The sequence below is a fragment of the Lissotriton vulgaris genome, chromosome 1_2 (genome assembly GCF_964263255.1).
Source record: "Lissotriton vulgaris chromosome 1_2, aLisVul1.2, whole genome shotgun sequence".
Classification (NCBI taxonomy): Eukaryota; Metazoa; Chordata; class Amphibia; order Caudata; family Salamandridae; genus Lissotriton; species Lissotriton vulgaris.
The window spans coordinates 171,218,727-171,241,148 of NC_141686.1; the positions used below are offsets into that span (position 1 = coordinate 171,218,727).

The window sequence follows — 22,422 nt, forward strand, 5'->3', positions numbered from 1 at the left end:
GCGCGATACATGCCCCCTAGGCTCCGCACGTTACGCCTCATTGAGGACGCCATTGTCCCTGCGGATCCTGCCAGGCTCTGTCCTTGAGTGTTAGGCACATTACAGTGTCCCGCGCTGCCGCGCACGCCCTCCCACTTTGCCCCCTGACACGCCACCCACAGCCACTATCTTCTCCCCTCTCGCTACTCCCTACCCTCAGATTCCCTTGCTCCGACTACTTTCTTTCTTCCTACTTGCCACTCTGGCCTTCGTCTCGCTCTGAGACGGTTGTGCCCTGTTGGGCTGTTTATTACAGTTGGGCTAGTTGCCTGCTACCTACCTCCCATGCATAGCGGGCGTATGCCTGCGTGTGATGAGCTTCTGTTTACTCCCCCATAAGCCACGCGGCCGGCTCTCTCGAAAGAGTTGTAGGCATGGCGCTGTGTTAAGGCTTTGAGCCGGCTCCAGTTGATACGCAAGCATAAGAAATATTGCAAACGCGGCCGGCCTCTACAAGAGGTTGTAGGCCTAACGCTGTGTTTCAGACAAATAAATGTGGCCTGTATGGGCCTGAACATAAAAAAAGATTTGCATGCAGAAATAATACAAGGCTTGGAGACAATATCCTTTTTTAATCATCTGTTTTGGGGCACGTTATTTATGAGCGGACACCAGCTGCTCCTGCAGCGAGGGCTTCTGTTCCACTTAAGTTAGTACCTCTTGAGCAGCTATACCAATCGAATTTCTTTATTTCAGTTTAGCAAACCATAAAATAGGCGACCATAGGGATCATAAATTTCATTTACAATTAAAAGAGTGTATTGGTAAACACTGTGCAAATAAGAAATAAAAGCGCTCAAGTTAAAATTAAAAGGATGCAGCATAATATAAATAAAACAGTTTTCAAATTATAAACTTTATCCGGATAGACATCATAACCATAAAAGTACAATAACAATATTAGTAACAAGAGAAAAGTAACAATATAAGCAAATAAATAATAACTTATAAAACACATTGTGATGCAATCAAGACTAAAACAGTGACTCCATTAGCAACAGTTACATTGTCCCATCTATTTCATTAAAGGAGGAGAAAGACAATAAAAATCATTAGCAGTAATTATAAAATGTGTCAGTCAGCTTGTGGGACTTAAGGTGCTAACATTGACTTACGCGCCCGGGTAGCAACCCTCAAAAAAGTGCTGGCGCGAAAAACGAGCTCTTCATTACTCAAAGCCAACATGCTTGAGTAGGCAGAATCCAAGCTAACCTGCCAAGAATGGCTGGAGGAACCCTTACTATACTTTATATAATATTTGCAAAAGAACAAGAATTGAATAATAGATTGGCCACTTATCCCGTCGCATGGGCACGGTAATAAAGCAAGTTGCGGATTATAGCCAAGAGGAAAACATAGTCCAAATTTGATTGTCCCTGCTCTAAAGCGGAATAGGAGGCTCCTGTCCCAGTTACTCATTGGTAACAATAAATAATCTGGTAGGGGAAGACAGGGCCGCTCACTGGACATGTAGTTGAAAGTTAGTGATTTCTTTGATTCCAGCACCAGTCTATCTTGTTTGTATAATAAGTAGAGAGCACTTCTTAGTTCTTTCTTGTCCAAGGTTTTCATCTTGCTAGGGTTTGTGAAGATGCTACCTCTATTGACGCTGAATAGGCTCTGGTTGACTCCAGAGAGCCAGGGGATATCCATCCCTTTGTCACACTTCATGCAGTCATTAATGATATCTTTAGTTAAGGTGGCTGCCTCATTCTTCCAAACCGATAGCCAAAAGAGGGCTGGGCGGGCACGAATAAAATCAGTTTAAATTCAACTCCATGTGGCAAATGTGTTGCGGGGTGGAGATTGGAATTCCCAACAATCTTCTGCAAAATCTATTCTCTTCCCGCTGGATGCAGGAGCTATTTGCGGTGTCCCAGATCTCTGCTCCATAAGTAGCCACAGGGACGCATTGGGATTTAAACATTTTTAGGATCGGTAAGATTGCACCTGAGTTCTTTGGAAGGGGAAGACTTATGATTGAGTTGATGGTCTTTGAGAACTTTCTCCTGGAGTGAGTAAGATGCTCAGTCCAGGAGCCGTTCGCAGCAAAGACCACCCCAAGGTAGGGAAATTTACAAGTGCTTGTCAGTTCTTGATTGCCTACGGTGATAAAACTGAGCTTCCGTCTCCTCGGACCACAGGACATTAAAAATGATTTATTAAAATTTACTCTTAGGTCCAGGCTGTCCATATATTCAACAAAGGACTGTGTCAGGACACGCACGGAGTTTGGGGTGTGGCATATAAGAACCGCGTCATCTGCGTATAGCAGCACAGGGAGAGGTTTCTCGTTGATCATTGGGACATCCTGGGACATAGATGTTAAAGCTTTGATCAGGCCGTTAATATAAATGATAAAAAGGAGGGGGGCCAAGACAGAACCCTGCCTGACCCCCTTTCGACCTGATACCTCCCCACCTCTACCAATCCTCACTTGTGCCTGAAGATCTTTATGGATATGTGCCAAAAAATGGACCAAGGTCTCATCCAGGCCATAGGCCAGAAGGATTGTCCACAGCTTCGACCTATTGACAAGGTCGAAAGCTGAGGACAAATCCATGAAGGCCAAGTAGAGTGGGGACTTCAGGGCTATATTATATTTCCCCAATAAAAGTTTGAGATTGAGGCATTGCTCAATAGTACCAACCTTGCATGGGAAACCTAACTAACAGGTCTCCAGGATACTACATTCCTCCGTCCATTCCAGTATCTTGTTATACAAGACTCTGCCCAATATTTTGAGGGTATTATTGATCAACGATATAGGCCTGTAGTTACTAGGCTGCGATCGATTCCCCTTCTTAAATATCGGGACAATGATGCTTTTTGCCCAGGTGTCAGGTGGCGGGGCATGTATAAGGTTATTAAAAACATTTAGAAGAAGCGGTGCCCAGAATTCCGTCTTCCATTTAATAAAGTCTATTGGTAGTCCATCAGGGCCAGGAGCCTTATTCACGACACTTTGATGGATAGCTTCTTCTACTTCAGGGAGTGTTATATGTATACTAACAGATGGGCCGTATTCAAACTGATCAACGTCCGATGAGGTGGGTGCATAGATATTAGAAAAATTTGATTCCCAGGATTCACAAGATATAGTGCAACTAATAGGTGTTAATGACTGGCCTGCGGCTCGAAAATCCCTTACTGCAGTCCAAAATAATTTACTGTTTTTGTCGGTTGCAGCTTGAGATAAGATTTCCCATTGGTTCCTAAGGAGTACTCCCTTCCGCTTATTAACAGCCCTGTTGTATTCCTTCCTTGCTGATTTCACATCCGATGCACACCTGGGTACGGCCTGCAATACCTTACGCAATTTCCTGTTAGCCAGTGAGCCTTCATTGTCAAACCATCTAGGACCCTATCTGTCCAATGATGCAGGCTTCGACAGCAGATGAGTTTTAATGGCCAAGCAAAGTTCAGAACAATTCAGAATCATGTCTGGATGCGGGGATTCAGGTGACAAACTGGAACTGATAAGGGGCACATTCTCATTAATTATTAGTTTGAACAAATCCTCACAATTAATGCCCCTCCATACTAATCTTAAGGTGTCTGTTGATAATATTAAGACTCTTGCCCCACAATCAGATGAAAACATTGTCCGTTCTGCCAGGCTCAATGCTATTTTAATAGGGTTATGGTCCCCCCGAGCAGTGGCGGTTACCTCTGCTATGGCTAAATAATCCACAAGTGGAATGGAAATTAAAAAAAATATATCTAATCTATGGTTGATCTGTGGCACCTGCCTCTAAATGTCGGATGGTGGTTGGCAGCCATGTTTGGTACGCCCATCTGATCCATAACATTAAATAAATTATGGGACCTTAGGAATACTGACAACTCAGCACCCCTACGCGATGGGGGAGATAAATTGGGTCGCTCTACTCCCAATTGGTTGCCTCTAAGTTTTGCATTAAAATCACCTCCCAGAACAATCCCCATAATATTACCCGGGTCTTGCTGGTAATCTAGATTTGAGATAAAGTCAAAAAGCTCAATAAAATTCTTGTTCGGGGTAGAAAGAAAATAGTTATTATAAAAATTTACCAAATAAAAAGAAACTTTTCTCTTGAACAATACAGCTTGGATATTGCAACTGTTTTTTTAAAGTACTTTGAGTCTCCTTCCAGCTGCTACATTAAGTCCAATAAAAAGGTCCCCCAAGGTACGGGCCAAATTACGATGGGATGCTGCCACATTGAAACAATGAAACCCCTCAATATGCAGGTCGTGGGTTGCCCAAGTCTCCTGAAATATTATTATATTGTGTTCTCTAACTAAACGTAGCCATTTTTGGTCTTTAAGTTTGGACTGTAACCCTGCGACATTCCAGCTAAGAATGTTCAGATTTGCTCCACCATTACCTCTAATTAGGGATGATGCCTCGTTATGAATGCTAGTGGTTGCTATAGTGGCTTGGGAGTCTGCTTGTTTATGTTGAGATGGCAACTGAGGAACCATCAGAGATGATTGGCAGTCCTGTGCATCTAAACTAGATAAAGCAGAGAACCTATTGGTTGAAAAAGATAAGGTGTGAGCCTCCCTTGGGTGTTCAAAAGATGGCTTATAAAAATAGCCCAGAAGGAGCGCACTAATGTTGGTATTAGCTGCTCAAAACGACTCCATAATCGGCGGACCATCTGCCGTCTACGAAAGTTGAGAACAACACAGTCGCCATCTATGTTTCTCCCCGAGTGGCCGACCCATCCTACTCTTCTGGCCATAAGAACGTCGCTTATGTTCGAAGAAGAGAACCTCTTGTGTTTACAGAGCCTATCCACGGACTTATTACAGAGGTCTGCCCAGGATTCCTTTAGGTTCCTTGCTAATTCCAGGACCCCAGCCAGCACTAACATGTAGGGACAGGAGGCGGGGTGAGCTTAGCACATCAGTATTTGGTCTAACAGAGACGCTTCTAGGGCCAGTAGGAAGACCCCTGCTGGTGCCAGTGTCATTAACAGGGAGGCTCAAGGTTTTGGGGACTGGGCTTATTCTTCCTGGTACCTGTACAGTATTCCCCAGAGCAACCTCCTGACTCATCCTATAGTCCCTATAGTCTCTGCGGGAGTTTTGGCCATCAGATGGGTTCCTACTACTATGGTCTTTGAGTGGAGTGACAGGAATGCTATTTATATTGGAGGCAGGGCCAAGATGTAACGTAGGACCAGAAGTTTTACTCATATGCGGTATAGGCATACCATACTTATATATATTTTGTATGGATTTATCATTGCGAGTTGTGAAATTAGATAATTTAAAAGTTAAAGATTCCATTTTCCCCCACAGTAGGTTACATTTCGTGTCAATTACATTCTTTATGTCCATTCAGGCAGCTTTAATCGGCTTCAGGGAAAAAGAGGGAACAACGTCACACTCGATTCCTATGATGCTGTCGTCACTGACATAGTTAGTGGCGACATCAGTCTGTGTGCCCACTGTGGCCGTGTAAGTAGCCGCCTAGTCTAATGCATTGCTGGATGATGGGCAGCCTTTGGATTTTTTTGACTTGGTAACCCCTACAACCCTCTTCCTTTTTACAGTTTGCGTTGTTGCTTCATCATTCTTTTTGGGGCTGGCTGTCCGTGCTCTGGTGTTAATACCTAATGCTTCTGGGACTGCTGAGTCTGGAGCTTCAAGACATTTCGGAGATGATGATGGAGAAGCAGGGCGAGCTTCGGTTAGGATTGATCTATTAGGAGTAATATGTGTTGCATTGTCGACGTTCTGGCCTCCTAGCGATAAGCGCGAGTGCAATGTGGCAGGATCCAAGGAAAAGCGACGTTCCTTCAGTTCAATTTCGTGCATAAGTAGAGACTCAGCCCTAACGATAAAAGCATCTAATGTCCCGGCTGCCCCCTTACGTTTGTTCGCCATATCAATATCACGAGGTAGTCCAATTATTTACTAATAAATAAAGATTCATGTGCAGTTAGATGGTACTGTTCACTTTACCTTGTGCCTCCAGCTTTAATCTTTGGTCTGGATTACAGGGAGGTGGCCCAGCCTGGCCTCTGTCGGCCCCTGACGGGCACAGACGGGCCCGCCCTTGGCCCGGGCTTCGCCCGGCGCCACCCGCGCACGTCCCGCAACGCAGGAACCCTGTTCCCCTTAAGAACGCCTCCTGGCACTATTGAAACGCGATGGCGGCGGAGGTCATGACTTGGGTCTCACTAACATAATTATGTGGCGTAAGTGCCAATGCGTCATTAATATTTATTCAACTCAATTTCCAAATTGATACCCTGAGCATTAAACCCTTAATCAAAAAGTCCAGGTGCCAAAACAAATCATAGAAACCTGGATAAAATGCTTAGAATGGAGTTCTAAAACAAATAAAAATATTTGAAAAGCAGTATTATTTGTTCAGAACAATCTTGATTGGTCAGTACAACCTATTTTACCTATTTATGCCAGTTAGCCTTATGGGTTCTGCCCTCCTTCTGATCGCCCAAAAGAGGCCTAGAAGGCTTGGCAGTTCGGGCTGGACTGTTCCCATGAGGCACAGGGTCAGACTGATTTCCATATGGCCATGTCTGAACTGGGGTGGTGTGGAGTGCAAAAAATTGATGGATTTAGGCCCAGATCTCTGTACTGGGGTGAATGTATGACATTGTTCTGCATTCTGTCCATCAACTGTGGTTTTTGCATTTGTCACCCCGAGTGGGATGGGTATGCTCAGACGTGAGTCCCATGCTCTCCACACCACTGGATTCAAGCAAGCCGGGCTGAAGACGGCTGAAATGCCAGAAACCGGTCGTCGGAAGCTTGTTTCCGGTCCAGGGAAGGCATGGCTTGGCAGTTCGGGCTGGACTGTTCCCATGAGGCACAGGGTCAGACTGATTTGCATATGGTCATGTCTGAACTGGGGTGGTGTGGAGTGCAAAAAAACAATGGATTTATGCCCAGATCTCTGTACTGGGGTGAATGTACGACATTGTTCTGCATTCTGCCCATCAACTGTGGTTTTTGCATTAGAACTTTTGTAGTGGCACAGGCGAAAAGAGGTCTGGCATCTGATTTTAGTATCCGTAGGGCGTCTTTAAAGCTCTAGGTCCCTAAATGTCTGCACACAGGAGCTAACCATTTGCTTCTTGGCTTTGCATATGCTTTGCAGGTAAAAAGTACATGGCCAATAGATTCAAGTGGACATGAACAAGAAGGGCAGCCCTTAGGATGAGACCTGCTATTCTGCCAGGAGCTAATAAAAGCATTAATTGGTAAGCTGCCATGTCTAAACTGTGTGTACAGCTTCCTGTCAGCTGGGACCTTAATAATATCAAAGTAGCTTTCTAGATGACAATTAGGTTTCAGATTGATGAAACCGTATGTTAGGCTGCCTAGATGGTTTTTCCAAAAGTTGTTCTCATCGACCCAAGCCCAATACAAAAGTTAAACTTGGCTTCTTGATTATGATGGTGATTGAATGATGGCCTGGGTTGGTAAGCCAATGACAGTAAAGCATTTACTTCTTTAATCCAGGCAATTTTGTTAGTAATAACAAGATAAAGATCCGCCTGCTCCCTCATTGCTGATCACTGCACAGGCCCCACACAATTAGGCTGTCTTATCTCCATTGACTTTTCAGAAGAAACATACCAGGCATTTGTTCATGTTTATGACAGCTGCTGGAATGAAACTTCATTTAAAACAAACTTTGTTAATTTGTAGCATAGCTTTTGTGCACTTATTAGTCCGGCGAAGCTCTAGTATATGTTTTAAAGTGCTTTCTGCAAATATTTGATGTCTAAAGTGTGTACTGATAAGGGGAGAAATACCAGGTTTCTGTGATTGTGTCTATTGTGGTAGTAGCCAGGGCATTAAAATTCACAATATGGCAGTAGAAAACCATAATTGCACTGCCTGAGGGAGGGGGGAGGGACCTTTCACCTACCTCTTTTTGGCTCATGCACACCTCCTTGGCCACTATTATACTTACTGACTTCCAAACCTTACTATGTGTTAAGTGCTTACAATGTAAAACTTCTATCCAAAAGTTATCCATTCGTTTAATTTACAAATGCACTTTGCTTTATAAAAGTAGCAGTGGCAGTAGATTTTAGTGTATATGCTTTAAAAACACTCTATACTGCATACTAATTTAAATGTGTGTGTTTTGGAAATACAGAACACTCAAACTTTCATCAAGTGTTAAAATACCCAGGTCCCATTTTATTTATACTGTAGTCCAAGTGTACAGCATGAGGAGAGGAGACGTTTACAAAAAGGCTATCCAGGCTGTTTTGCATTTTTAAAGAGTAGCATTCTTCATGCATGTGTTCTGCAAGATGCAGATCTTCACAGTGGGTATGTTAGTCGTCTGAACTACCTTACAAGTTTACTAAGGCACAAGCATGTAAGTGGTGAAAGTGTGTAATTTTTAACTGAGAATCACCAAACGTTTTGGATCAATAGCTTCAGGCACTTTACTTTCTTGAGCACACTGCACTGTGCTCTTTTGTTGCCATAGGAACAACCGTGATTTGTTTGCCCCTGCACGGCTTCTGTCACCTCATTACCAGTCCATTTGAAACAAAATACACTGAGGAACATGGATGCATTATGTTTTATTTCATTATGCATTTTAAGATTATTTGCACTTTCCAGCTCATGTTGATATGTCATTTTTAGTGCAACATATGACTCTTGTACAGTGCATACATGAACTGAGTCACATTCAGGTGTCTTGGATAGATACTGTGGGCGCGCTTTAATAATGGGACCTGATTGAGAGCTCTGGAGTTGAGGCAGAATGCAGTGCCAGTTTCTCACAATGCCTGTCAGTGGGTCCTAAAGATGTCCAGACTAAAACAACTCCAAACGTTAGCCTCTCTGCATACCGTAGACAGCAATGGTGTGTCTATCTATTTGAATGAGAACTACGGGGTAGTTTATGTGATCTACCAGATAAGGAAAGGGGATTACTAGAAGTTTTTTGAGTGGGTTGTATTAACTTCCAATTCAATAATCAACAACATAGGATAGAGAACTCAATTGGTAGTACATGGGTTGTCTCACTACATTGTCACATAAGAGGGGTGTCCCTATTTATTTAAAAGGACTCTGATCCACTAGGACTCCCAATGGTATGCTTCATCCTTGAGTCCTCATTCAGGACTCTACGATGAAGCAAGCCTCTAGGATGCTGTATATGTGGAAAGGCACCTTCTTTTCGCATTTATGAACAAAAGTTAGAAGTGGTATTTGCCACTGATGTTTATATGTGCTCACATAGTCAGTTGTGTGGCTCACATAGCAGTGGCTGCAGTGCACAGAGACCATACACTGCCGCACACAGAAGAGAAAAATTAGGGGGAACATTGTTCATGAGGCATAAAGGTGCATGGAACTTCATACATACAATAAAAACACTGCCAATCATTAACTATCTAAATATAAACTATACATTGTTTTCAGGTTAGATCAATAAACATAATGATCTTAGCATGTAATCTTTACTAGAATCTACAGTTTAATCCTTTTTCTAAGGGCATTGTGAATAAAATGTTTTACCTCTAGTCAATTTACAACAGAAGACAGTTGCTGAATGTGCAAAACAACAGTTTAAAGTGTGTAGTATTGGCAGCATGTACACTTTCCTAGAAACAGTATAAACCCTACAAAAGAACATAACATACAGAGCACACTGTGATGACAGATTTTCACAAGGGAACATTGAACTTCTGCAAACCAAGTTCCAGATGAGTGGAATGCAACTAAATGTGCACAGTATGTAGCCTAAAATGGGTTAGACAGAATATGTGTCGCAATTTAGTTCCAAATTGTAGATATGATTCCACCACACCAGGATTTGAAATAATCATATATTTTCACATGGAAGGCTCCTGACATACAGTAGCTAATGCTCATGATATTAAAAAAAAAGTTATTGCACACAAAGTTTTGACCTGTTAATACAATCAAAGGTGCAGGCCAATTTCATGAATTCCATATGTATGGAGGCTTTTTTCACGAATGTATATTTAGCAGTTAATAGATAATAAGTTCACAAACAGGTCAACCGTGGCTTGGCCATGTCTAAAATGGCATTGTGCATCATCAAGGACAGAGTTATGTTCAGCCCATTGTGCATCCACAAGAACAGAGTTACGTTCAACACATGCTTCCACTCTGCCCAACATTATTCTTCTTATAATTTTCACTGTGGAGTCCAGGAGTGGTATCCGCTGAGAGCACCTCGAGTCATCACGTCCACCTTTCTTGAAAACTGGTACAATTATGGATTCAGACCATGAAGGCGGAATGCCACTCTTAACTGCATCTCTACAAATATTGTTTTGACTGGGGCCCACACATCTGGATTCTTTTTTAAATGTTTATTGGCACCCCAAGAGGGTCTGGGCCTTTGCCACTAGAGTTCTCTTGGATGGCCAAAAGGTCTTCTGAGATCTTGAAAGGGGCAAATCATTTGTGAGACCTGAGTCATTTATGCCTTGCTATTCATCCCGTCGGTGATACAGGTTGTAAAAGACTAATGAACAGAAGTATAGTGTTTCACCCAAGAAGTGGGGGGGGGGGGGGTTGTAACATCAGCCTTAGAGTCAGATGAATCATTAAAAAAAAAGGTCAATTGGTGATCTGCCAAAAAGCATTTTAGTTTCTGAGTTTGCCTTTACAAGGGACTTCCATGCGTCATCGTTAATTATGTTCTTCTTTGTCTGAATTGCTTCTATATAGAGGCATCTACAGGCCTACACCTAAGATGTCTTACACAAGCTTGTTTTTACTGTTGGTATGAAATTAGAATGTAATTTCAAAAATAGGGGTCACTATTCCAAAGCGGAGGCATAGGTAATGGGCAGACCGAGAGGCAGACAGTCAACAAGGCTGTTTCTTGTTGCCCTGACTCATCCCAAAGGGTGTCATGCTTCATCATTGGGGGGGGGGGGGGGGTGCTCCTTGTAGGGCTGGCTTTGCAATGCCCTACGGGTCCCCCGAAGGGTCACTTTGGTGGAGATCTTTTTATTTTAGTTGCCGTATGATGAGTGTGAGGGTGTCCAAAAGGGGGGTGATCAGTGCAAAGTGGTAATAGTGAGCTAAACATTACTAGGGGTTGTCAGATCCAGGCTTTATTTTGGTGACTCCCCTGTCAGATCTAAACACACTAGTGCTACTTATGAGGTCAATTGATATTCTCAAGTAGCTCATGAAGTGAAAATGATGGTCGACGTGTTTCGCACCTAATGGTCAAACTGATCCGTGGTGCTTCCTCAGGATCAAGAGCAGGGCTAAGTTGCCTACCTTACTAGAAAGTATAACATGTGTGGTACCTGTTTGTTGTGTGATGAAAAATGACTTGGGCAAGTAGAGGGACTGGGTAGGTTCACCCCTGAGAGAACGGTGACAATCACCCCACAAAGAGCGCACGTCCTCTGTGCCAACCGTTAGGGCATAGCTCTGCAACCAACTGGTTGGACAACCGTTTTTCATCACACAACAAACATCTTAATAGCCTCTCATATTGCGCATGCCTAAAACATTTGCCACGCACTAAGTTCCTATGTGTGTACTGCGATAAAACAACTGGTGAACATGTACTTGTCAAAGATCATAAGATTGTGAAACACTAGAACAGTAGTATCCAACATGGCATTGCTACCAATTACCAGTAGGTTGCAGATTCACATTAAAGTACATTGTATGTTAACTTTCACCCTGAAAATATTGTAGCCATGAGAAGTTTATTTCCTTGAAGTCAATGTCAGTATTATATATTTGTAAGAGAGTTGCAATATATTTCAATCTTTCTTACTTTTCCTTTCTCTTTTTCTCCTTCTCAATTTGTTTTTCTTTTGTTTTTCATGGACAATATTTCTTTTTTCTATTTCATTCATTTTTCACTTTTTTAACATTTCTATTTCTTACTCGTTAATATTGTTTCTTTTAGTTTTTCTGTTTTTGTCTTTTTTCTTTCATTCTGTCTTCTTCATTTGTCACCTTTACACCTCAGTTCCTTCTTCCTTCCTTTCACTTTTTGTCGTTTTCAATTCATTGTTGCATTCCCTTTTTCCTTTCCTTTGCTTCTTCGTTCCATTTTGACCTTTCTTCCATCCTTCCTTCTTTGATTTCTTTCTCCATTGATTCTCCCTTTATTTCCTCTCCTTTTTTGATTTATTCCTTATTCATCCTGACCTTCCTCTTTTCTTTCTGCCCGCTCTGTTTCCTCCGAAACCTCTTCTTTCCATCCCCTATTTTTTTCTCACTTCATTCATTAGTTCATTTTTTGATTTCCTTTCTTTCGTTTTCTCCCCTTTCTTTCATTCTTACTCTTTTTCTTCACTATTCGTTCTTCCTCTCCTTTCTTTCTTCCTCTTCTTTCTTTCTTTCTTTCCTTATTTATTTATTTATTCAAGGTTTTATATAGCGCGAACAAGATCTTTGCAGATATCAGAGCGCTTTACAGAAATAGAGGGATGGGGCAATCAGGGGGTGAATAAACACATTATTGAGAACAGTATAATAGTAAGTAGTAGGTGAGTTACAAGGTAAGAAGCAAAACAATATAACACGATAAACAGTCAGATAAACCAATAATATAGAGGCTGAGCAATGTCTTTGATCCATTAACACTAGAGTTCAGGTGAATTTAGCCATAAGGATGGCTTTTACCTCTTTCTTAAAAAGTGCAGAGGAGGAGATAAGCCTCGTTTCAGGCGGGAGTGCATTCCAGATCCTGGGTGCAATTCCTGAGAAGGAGCGCTTGTATGTTTTAACCTTCCGGAATCTTCGAGGTTTCAGTAGGAGGTTTTTTGTGCTTCTACTGGATCTCGCACCTCCTGATATAGTCAGCTTTTGAGTGAGGTAGTTGGGAGACTTGTGGTGTACGGCCGAGTGTGTCATGCAGGCAATTTTCAGCTGTATTCTGGCTTCAAAAGGCAGCCAGTTCAGGGATTTTAAGTCCGGGGATATATGCGAGTGTTTTCTAGAGCCAGTGATGAGTCTCGCGACAGCGTTCAGAGAGGCTCTAAGGGGTGCCGTTGTTGATAGGGGGAGCCCGCTGAGAGACACAATTCCGCAGTCAATGCGGGGGATGACTAGGGCTTGCACAGCAGTTTGGAAGTCCTTGGGTGGGAGGAAGGGTTTGAGTTTCCTCAAAGTGTTGATTTGGAAATTGGCCCCTTTAGTTGCTTTGCTAATGTGCTGCTGCATGTTGAGATTGGAGTCAAGTGTGATGCCTAGGGACTTCGCGGAGTCCACGATGGTGGGCTGAACATTGAATGCGGTTAGATGATTGAGCCAGGTTTGGGTGATCGTTCTTTTCGCAGGGGGTGCGATCAGAAGGAACTCAGTTTACAGAGCATTTAGTTTGAGGTGGTTAACGGCCAGCCAAGATTGGGTGCTTCTTAGTGTGGAGTTCAGAAGTTTGATGTCTTCCGGGGATTGTAGCTTGAGGTAAAGTTGAGTGTCATCGGCGTACATATGGAAGTGTACATTCGCTGCCTGATGCACGGTGGTGAGTGGTTCCATGACGAGGTTGAACAATGTGGGGGATAGGGCAGATCCTTGTGGGACGCCTAGTGTTACGGGCACAGGTGAGGACAGCTCGTTGTTGATCTTGAACTTCTGAGACCGGTTGTGTACGAAGGAGGTGATCCATTTGAGGACAGTCCCTGATAAACCCATTCTGGTATTTAACAGCTCCAGTAGATTCTCGTGTTTGACCGTATCAAATGCTGAGGAGAGATCAAGAAGGATGAGGAGGTAAGAGTCATTGCGATCAAGGATTTGGAGGGCGTCATCAATTATGTGAGTCATAGCCGTTTCCGTGCTGTGTTTTGCTCGGAATCCTGATTGATGAGAGTTGAGGAGGTCAAATTGGTCTATGTGTTTAGTCAGCTGGAGCTGCACGCATTTTTCTAGCAGTTTGGCCAAGGTGGGAATATTGGTGATGGGGCGGTAATTGTTTAGGTCGGCCTGATCAGCTGTAGGTTTCTTGAGGATAGGCGTGACTTGCGCTACCTTGAGAGAGTCTGGGATGAGCCCTTGTTGAAGCGAACAGTTAATGATTTTAGTCCAGAGTGGGAGGAGCAGGGGGGTGAAGCCTTTTACAGCATTAGCCGGTAGGGGGTCTGAAAGGTGATTAGAGGGCTTCAAGGTGCCGAGCAGTTTGAGAATTGTTTCCTCAGAGTAAGTGATGAAGGACGTCCATGACGCGTTGTTTTTAGGTTGAGTGTTAGTTGCATTGATGGTGATGGGGCTGGAGTATCGGTTTACATCATTGAGGAGATCATTTCTTATATTGTCGGTCTTAATCTTGAAGAAAGCGGAAAAGTCTTCACAGCTTGGAGTATCGCTTGTTGTGCTGATTGACTGTATGGGTTGCATTTTGGTTTGGGCTTTGACTAGCACGAACAGTTTTCTTGGTCGGTTTTTTGCTTGGTCCAGCTGTTGGCTAAAAAAGTCTGATTTCGCGCCTTGATTTTCCTAAAGTAGGCATTTCTCCTATTCTTAAGTGGTTTAAGGTGCAGAGCTGAGGGGTCAGATCTCCAGGTGCGCTCTGCCCTTCGCATAGCACGCCTGTCTTCATTGAGCCTTCCATTCTACCATGGGTTTGAGTTCTTGGTGGAGACTCTCTTCAGTTGCAGGGGGGCGGCTTCGTTGATTATTGAGGTCATAGAGTCGAGGTAGAGGTCGGTCTGAGAGTGAACATCGGAGACGCCCGCAGGGGGAAGGAGGAGACTGCGGGTGTGGGAAGGCAAGGAGTTGGGGTTAAGATTCTTCATGTCCCTTTTCCAGATCTTGGTTTTGGTGGGTTGAGCCGGGTTAGGTTTGACCTTTTCGTTGATGAAGAATGAGACAATGTGGTGGTCTGACCAGTCACAGGGTAGGATTGACTCCAGAAGGGTAGAGTCCTCTTTGGCGATGATAAGGTCATGAATGGAGCCTTTGTCATGTGTCGGACTGTTGCAGATTTGGCAGAGGTCATGTGCACTAAGGAAAGATTTGAGACTATTCACCACAGCGTCTTTCTGGTCGTTCCAGTGGAGGTTAAAATCACCCAGGTAGATTTGAGAGATCTGTCGCCCGGCATTGGATGTTATCGTGTCCATGAGTTGTTGGGAGAAGGTGAGGTTGTCCCCGGGTGGGTGGTAGATGACATGCAGGGAGCATACAGGTTTGCCCTCGCTGGTGATATCGAGGCAGATGAGTTCACAGGAGGTGAGGGAGGGGGAGGTGGCTTTAGTGACAGCGAGGTCGCTCCTATAAATGCATGCGATGCCCCCGCTCGTCTTGCCCGTTCTGTCGAGTCTAATGATGTGATAGTTGGGGGGGACTAGAATGTCCATTATAGGTGTAGAGGCTTCAGTTAGCCACGTTTCAGTCAGAATGGCTAGATCAAGGTCCATTGTTAAGATGAGATCCGCGATGTCTGAGGAGTATCTCGGGGCCGATCTGCAGTTGAGAAGGAGACATTTGAGTCTCGGAGTGAGAGGGGTGGTCGAGTATTCTAGAGAAAGAGGGACTTTTCTGAGATTGTTGGGGACGGAGCTTCTTTTGCTCAGTGTGGGGGGCCTAAGGGGATTTATAGGAATCGTGGGTATGGGAAGGTGTGTATTGGTTGTGTGTTTAGTGGGACCTGGGCCATATGAGCGGAGGAGAGTGTATAGGTCGCGGTCAGAGAGGGGGTTGAGGGTGCGACGTGTGTGGCAGGTGATATTACGAGCGGGAATAGGGGGCCAACGTGGGGGGTAATGAATGAAAGGGTCTGTGGGGAGGGTGGAGGCCTTGTTGTGGGCGGAAGTGGTGGATGGGGGGTGTCTGGGGTGTTTGAAGAGAAGGTCTTTGATGGTGTGGAGGTCGTTTTTGACTTGTAGGAGGGTGGATATAATCATGTCTAGGGTTGGGTTGGAGGTGGTATTGGAAATGAGAGCCGTGGGCGAGTGGTTGAGTGGGACCCTGGGGTGGGAACTGGTGCGGAGGGGTAGGGATGTGCTAGCGACGATGCAGGGCTCTGAGGCAGTAGTAGGTGGGGTGGTATTCGATGGGTGCGAGAGATTTTGGGTAGGGGGTGTGGATGAGGTAGGGGGGCCGTTGGTAGCATGGGTGATGGCGCTGGGGGGAGGCGGCGCATGTGAATTGAGGGATGATTGTAGGCTGGAGATGGTGGGGGTGCAAGTAAGATAGTGGGGGCTGAGAATGGGTGGGGAGAGGGGGTGAGACATTAGGGAGAGGGAGGTGGTGTGTTCCGTGAGTCTGGCTGGGCGAATGGGGGAGTGTGGAGTGAGTGTGGGGGGGGAGATCGGGTGAGAGATTGTCCTGCAGCGGGGCATGGGGGATAAGTTCAGGGCGATGGTGGGTTCTGAGAGGCCCGTCTGAGGTGAGCCGTGGGGGGTAAGGAGGGTGGGGGTATGGGGGATGTACGAAAGGGCGTGATCTTCGCTAGTGTATGAGAGGGGTGGCGAGGTGGACTCGAGTGGGTGACTAATTACAGCGCTGAGGGGGGGAGGGGTGTGTGTCGTTCAGATGCTGTGATTGGCAAGGCAAGTTAGATTGACGACTGGGAGTTGAGGGTGCTGTGTAGTCCGCAGTATGAGGAGTTGGGTTCCGTCGGTTGGAGATATGATCTATGAGGGTGGGGAACAGGTTGTCGAGTAGGTCGAGGTTCCTATCAGTGGATTGGAATAGGATGATCCCATTGTTGTAGATGGAGATAGTGGCTCTGCCAGGGAAAAGTTGGGATGGTGTAATAGAGAGTGTTAGCCCATGAGCGGATTTTCTAGTGGTGGAGATAGTGAGAGTGGCGAGGAACATTTTCCTCCACTGTGCTCTACGTGCAGTGTAGAGGATAATATCAGTGCTCGTGGCCCCATTAATTGGTGAGAAATAGGTGTCCACGGGGTTTCGGGTGGGTCTTCAGGAAGTTGTGTTTGAAGCGTTTGGCGTTTTTTTTGGTGAGCTCGGGTGGGTATTTAATTTTGTATGTATGCTTGCCCATGCTTTCCATGATGGAAGAGGTGTGGGTAGAGGAGGGGGGGGTGTATGGGAGGGTGGGTGAAGTTATAGGGCGGTAAGCGTGACAGAAAGAGAGAATGGAGGGTAGCTTTAGGTGTGGGTTGGGAGGATGACTAGTCTAAGATGGCCACCAAAGTGGAGGGTCAGTCTAATGTGGCTGACAGAATAGAATATAGAGTCAGGTGTATTAGTCCTTTGTCTGTTGTTGATGGTGCTTAGGGAGTTCAATTTACCCTTTGGTGTGGGATGTGAAGATGACTAGTCTGCGATGGCCACCAAAGTGGAGGATTAGTCAAAGATGGCCGCCAAAAGAGGGTATAGAGAGGCAGGGGTGTAGTCCTTTGTCTGTTGTTACTGAGGATTAGAGAGTCCAGTTTCCCTTTCAACTGAGGGGCAGGTCGAGTTAGTCCAGCTTCTATGTTGCTGCTTCTATGTTGCTGCTTGGCGGGGAGGAGATCTGCTTATCTCAGTTTTAGTGACCCCTGACCGAGTTGGTATGCAGCCTCATGGTCAACTGGGGGCGGTGGGGCGATTTATTGCTCCCATTTATGGGCCCCGCCATTTTAGAAAAAGGGAACACTGCCAGGTCGAATAGAATAATTTGAAAACAAAGAAAATATAAAGTAAGCTTGTGTGCACACACCTTGTAAACGTTCAGGCGGTCGCTCGTGGCACCCTTGCAAAGGCTGCAGCTCCGTTCACAGTAGATCCAAGTGGTAGCATAGGGGGCGCGGGGAGTGGGCGTTGTTGTTGCATGTTGGCTGAGAGGCTTGAGCCAGCTGATCTGTCCGTCTGGGGGTATGCGCGCTGCTCCTGGTGCGCCTCCCTACTCTAGGAACGATCCGTTGATGAAGGGAGAGACCCCCGAGGGCAGTGAATGCTCCGGTCGTGCCCCGCCGTGCCAGACTCCTCGGTGGCAGGCTCTGTAGCAAGCTTGAGGACCAGCTCAGGGATCCGTTGATGGTCCGATGCAGGCCAGTGCAGGCGTGTGAGCCCACCGATGAGGAGCCAGTTCCTGCCGATTCGACTGTCCGGGAATCGGCGCGCGGGTCCCGCGATCTCCCGTGTGCCGCTCAGCACTCCTGCTGAATTAGTGCTCAATGGTGTCAGACTCCACGGCGGCTGCGATGATTGCGATCTCCCGTGGGCAGCTCAGCGCTTCTGCTGAAGTTAGTGCTCTGTGGTGACAAACTACACCGCGGCGGCAAAAGCGCAGAAGGCTGCGCTGATTGCGTTGCTCCTGGTGCGAGTCCTGTCCCACAGAACTCTGGTGTTGACGGGCTGGACCGTAGGTGATTAGGAGATCTCCCGAGGGCAGCACAGCACTCCCGGTGAGCTCCAGTCGTGTTCAGCGGTTTCAGTCTACCCAGTGGCCACCGGCTCCGCTACCAGCTCAGCAATCCGACTCCGCCACTGGTCTGGTGCAGGCGGGGGAGCCCTAAGCAGACTTGAGCCCCTCCAGTGATCAGCACCTTCCAGGCGATCCCGGACTCGAACTCCTCCGATGACCAGCGCTTCCCAGGCAGTCCCGGACCACAGATCAGACGCACGGTCCCACGCTGAGCACCAGCCGTCCGAAAAACAGGTACAATTGTTCGTTTTACATCCAGTTACTTGTTCCAGTTACTTGTTCGTGATGCGGTTCCTCGAATTTGTGGGTGCTAACAGGGATATAATCCACTAATGGGATCCCAAGCACTAGGAGCTCTTCACAGGAGCTCCTATCAGGCGGCCATCTTGCCACTCTTTCATTCTTTAAGGTACTTAACATCGTAAAGCAATCACTTTGTTAATGAATTTGTGCTTCATCTTTGACTCAGCAGTATACTTAGTAGTAGTGGAGTGGCTGCAGTGATATGCTTACTTGTAGAGAGCTATGAAGTCTGCTTGTACCTTTAATTGAGGTTCAGTTTCTGGACATTAAGCAATGGACTTTAAGGCAATTCGTAAGATAATCATAGTCTTTTGGGCCTATCTGTTATAATGAGAATAGTGTAATCTAATGTATTGCATGATCAAAAGGCCTCAAGCCTGTGTGAGACACTCGTATCGCACAAGTTTCATGATAGAAAATAAAAAAAGACATAGCATCTCTCTTCTTCCCTTCCCGGCCAAGGTCATCGAGAAGTCCGTCAATAAGCAGCTGACCGCTCTCCTCGAGGTCAACAAATAGCTCGACCCTTCCCAGTCTGGTTTTCGAGCCAACCACAGCACAGAAACCACCTTCATCGCAGTCACCAACGACATCCGGACCATGATGGGCAATGGAGAAACAACCGCCCTCATCCTCATGGACCTCTCGGCAGCCTTCGATACTGTGTGCCATCGCACCCTAAAAACCCGCCTCTGCACCACTGGAATCCTAGGAAAAGCCCGGGATTGGATAATCTCGTTCATCTCCAACAGAACCCAGAGAGTCCGCCTCCCCCCCTTCTGCTCAGAACCCACCGAGATCATCTGCTGCGTACCCCAAGGATCCTCGCTCAGCCCAACCCTCTTCAATACCTACATGAGCCCCCTCGCTGCCATTGCACGCAAACACAACATCAGCATCATCTCCTACGCCGACGACACCCAGCTGATACTCTCCCTCACGAAAGACCCAGCCACCGCCAAAACCAACTTACAGGAAGGAAAGAAAGAGATTGCGGAATGGATGAAGCTCAGCCGCCTTAAATTGAACTCAGACAAGACGGAGGTCCTCATCCTCGGACAAACCCCATCCGCCTGGGACGACTCCTGGTTTCCCACGGCGCTGGGCACCGCACAAACCCCCTCTTATCACGCACGCAACCTCAGGTTCATCCTGGACCCCCTCCTCACTATGACCAAGCAAGTCAACGCCGTCTCGTTATCGTGCTTCAACACTCTTCCCATGCTTCGTAAGATCTTCCGGTGGATACCCGCCGAAACCAGAAAGACAGTTACCCATGCCCTCGTCACAAGCTGACTGGACTACGGAAACACCCTATACGCAGGAACCACGCCAAACTTCAGAAACGACTACAACGCATACAGAACGCCGACGCACGCCTCATCCTCGACATTCTTCGTGACAGCCACATATACGCCCATCTGAAACTCCTGCACTGGCTCCCCATCAACAAGAGGATCACCTTCCGGCTCCTCACCCACGCACACAAAGCACTCCTCGACATGGGCCCCAAATACCTCAACAGCCGCCTCTCGTTCTACACGCCCACCCGGCAGCTCCACTCAGCCAGCCTCGCCCTCGCCACCGTCCCAAGGATCCGCAGAACCACCGCCGGAGGAAGATCGTTCTCCTACCAGGCGGCAAAAGAATGGAACTCCCTCCCCGCACACCTCAGAACTACTCAGGACCATTTTGCCTTCAGGAAACACCTCAAGACCTGGCTCTTCGAGCAGCAGTAACTCCCCCGCCCCCTCTTCAGCGCCTTGAGACCCTCACGGGTGAGTAGCGCACTCTATAAATGGATTGATTGATTGATTGATCCATAAAGACCACTCAAGTAAACCTTTCCCAGCTCTGCTACCATTATTGGTGTGTGCTGACTGTAACAGCACTGGGTGCTCTAGGGCAATGTTTAACCTTTTGATACTGTTTTGACCATGAAAAATGATAGAGCTCAAGGAGGTTTTCATAGATCAGAAGTAGCTCTCACTTTTCTAAATGTTGAGAAGCCCTGCCTAAAAGAAGGGTTTGTGACAGAACTGACATCCATCACGTTATTGAGAACACTGTCTACCCAGAAACTGCCTTTAATCATGTATGTAAAGAGGCAACATAACAAGAATTTGATGGTTACCTAGTGACAATGTAGCAAGCTGAAAGTTGTCAAGGTTGTTTAAGATTTTGTTTAAGATCATGAAGTGCAAAGAAAATGGCGGGCAAGGTTCCTGAGGACAGGATGGGTGTACATGAATAAGCACCTATATTATCCTTGTCATTATGGTGAAGATTAAGTCTTGAACTAATGATACACTGTGTTTATAAATCATACAGAGCAATACAGAAAGAAATCAGTAAATGCACCATAGATGCCCAGCTAATACAGTTACATCTAGGTGAAAACTGTAGCACTAATGCTTACCTTAAATGGTCTGGGTAGCTCTGGGTGCCTAAAACGATGGATGATCAATCCGAGGGTTGCCAGTCCCATGAACAGCCATCGGGAGAAGCTATAGAAATTCAATAACCCATAAAGGTCTCCAATTGATATCATTAGAAATGTCAAAGGCATCTGGAAAGCAAGGAACAAGTATAATTACTGCAGGGGGTGAGGACCTTCTGAGATTAAACCTCAATGTTCCTCCTTATGAAGACTGGAACAACAACCTGCAAGCATCCGAGCCCAACACCAGCCAAACACCAGATGGCGATCTATGGCTAGGTGTGAGATCTTCAGCTCATATGCCTCGAACATATTGTTATACATTTGCAATACTTCCTACCCACCAAACATGCAGTTCCCGTCCCAAATTTGAATCGGGGGAGCTACATACTTATGTTGATGCAACTTCCTCTGATGCACATTCATTGGAAGCAGCCCATCTGACGAAAGACTCCTGCTATTTTGGCGGAAGTATTCTGAAATTAATGAATCCCTGCTGCAGATATTCATTCTAACTAGAGTGTGTAATCTGCTTGATATCTAATTGGACCATGCATTAGGGTGTATATCAATTGATGTTTAACTCAATGTTCCCAGGAACCTTGTACATAAAATGTTGCTTAAACTGTAAATTGGAAGGTCTAATATGGAGGTAACTAGTTCTCTTACTGAATGTCACGCTCTCTCTACTACACTTCTCTGAGTTGTCAGCTATATTAGTTATTTCCAGATATCCATAATTAGCTTTCCTAGCTTTTTACCACATCTCCTATAGATCCTATGTTGCTATTTAAACAGTTGTAATTCCCCCCTCTGGGTTCCATAATGCAAACAATCGTTTATGCTCTATTTCTTAATCTTTTGCAGCTCCCAAACCATTGCCATACCTAAGGTTCACTTAGTTCTTTAGGGAAGAGTATGTTCATATCTACAGCACCCAATTCAAAAAGCACATTGCACCAAGAGATAATTCTATATATAGCATACGTATTGGCGTGTTTAATAGTAATTAAGATATGTAATCTGTGATTAGATCTGCAGATCCCAAGTCATTCCTGCATTTGTAATCCATCATTTCTGTTTTGATATTCATTCAGAAACTCACTGATAACTAATGCTGATCCCACATAATGTGCTAAGTAGCCACAATCAGCATATACTGTGGCTCCCTCATCAATTTAAATGTGAGTGTTCCTGTACCATACATTCAATGGTAAGTAGAGAGATCTCATGAAATCAAACTTTTCTACAGTAGTTATCTTAGGTTGTATGCAAGAATTTACTATATTTAATATAAGAAAGTGCATCTATG

At 45.5% G+C, this 22,422-nt stretch overlaps 1 protein-coding gene across 2 annotated transcripts in view; it reads right to left on the reverse strand.

Moving 5' to 3' along the window:
* LOC147734776 (cystine/glutamate transporter-like) overlaps window positions 1-22,422 on the reverse strand; it is a 157,690-nt gene that overhangs the window by 36,932 nt on the left and 98,336 nt on the right. For both annotated transcript variants that reach the window (XR_015307540.1, XM_086953057.1), the window contains exon 10: window positions 21,090-21,239. Coding sequence is in view for 1 of the 2 variants with exons in the window: in XM_086953057.1 (XP_086809183.1) it covers window positions 21,090-21,239 (150 nt within the window). In the remaining variant the exon portion in view is untranslated. The remainder of the gene's footprint in view (window positions 1-21,089; window positions 21,240-22,422) is intronic.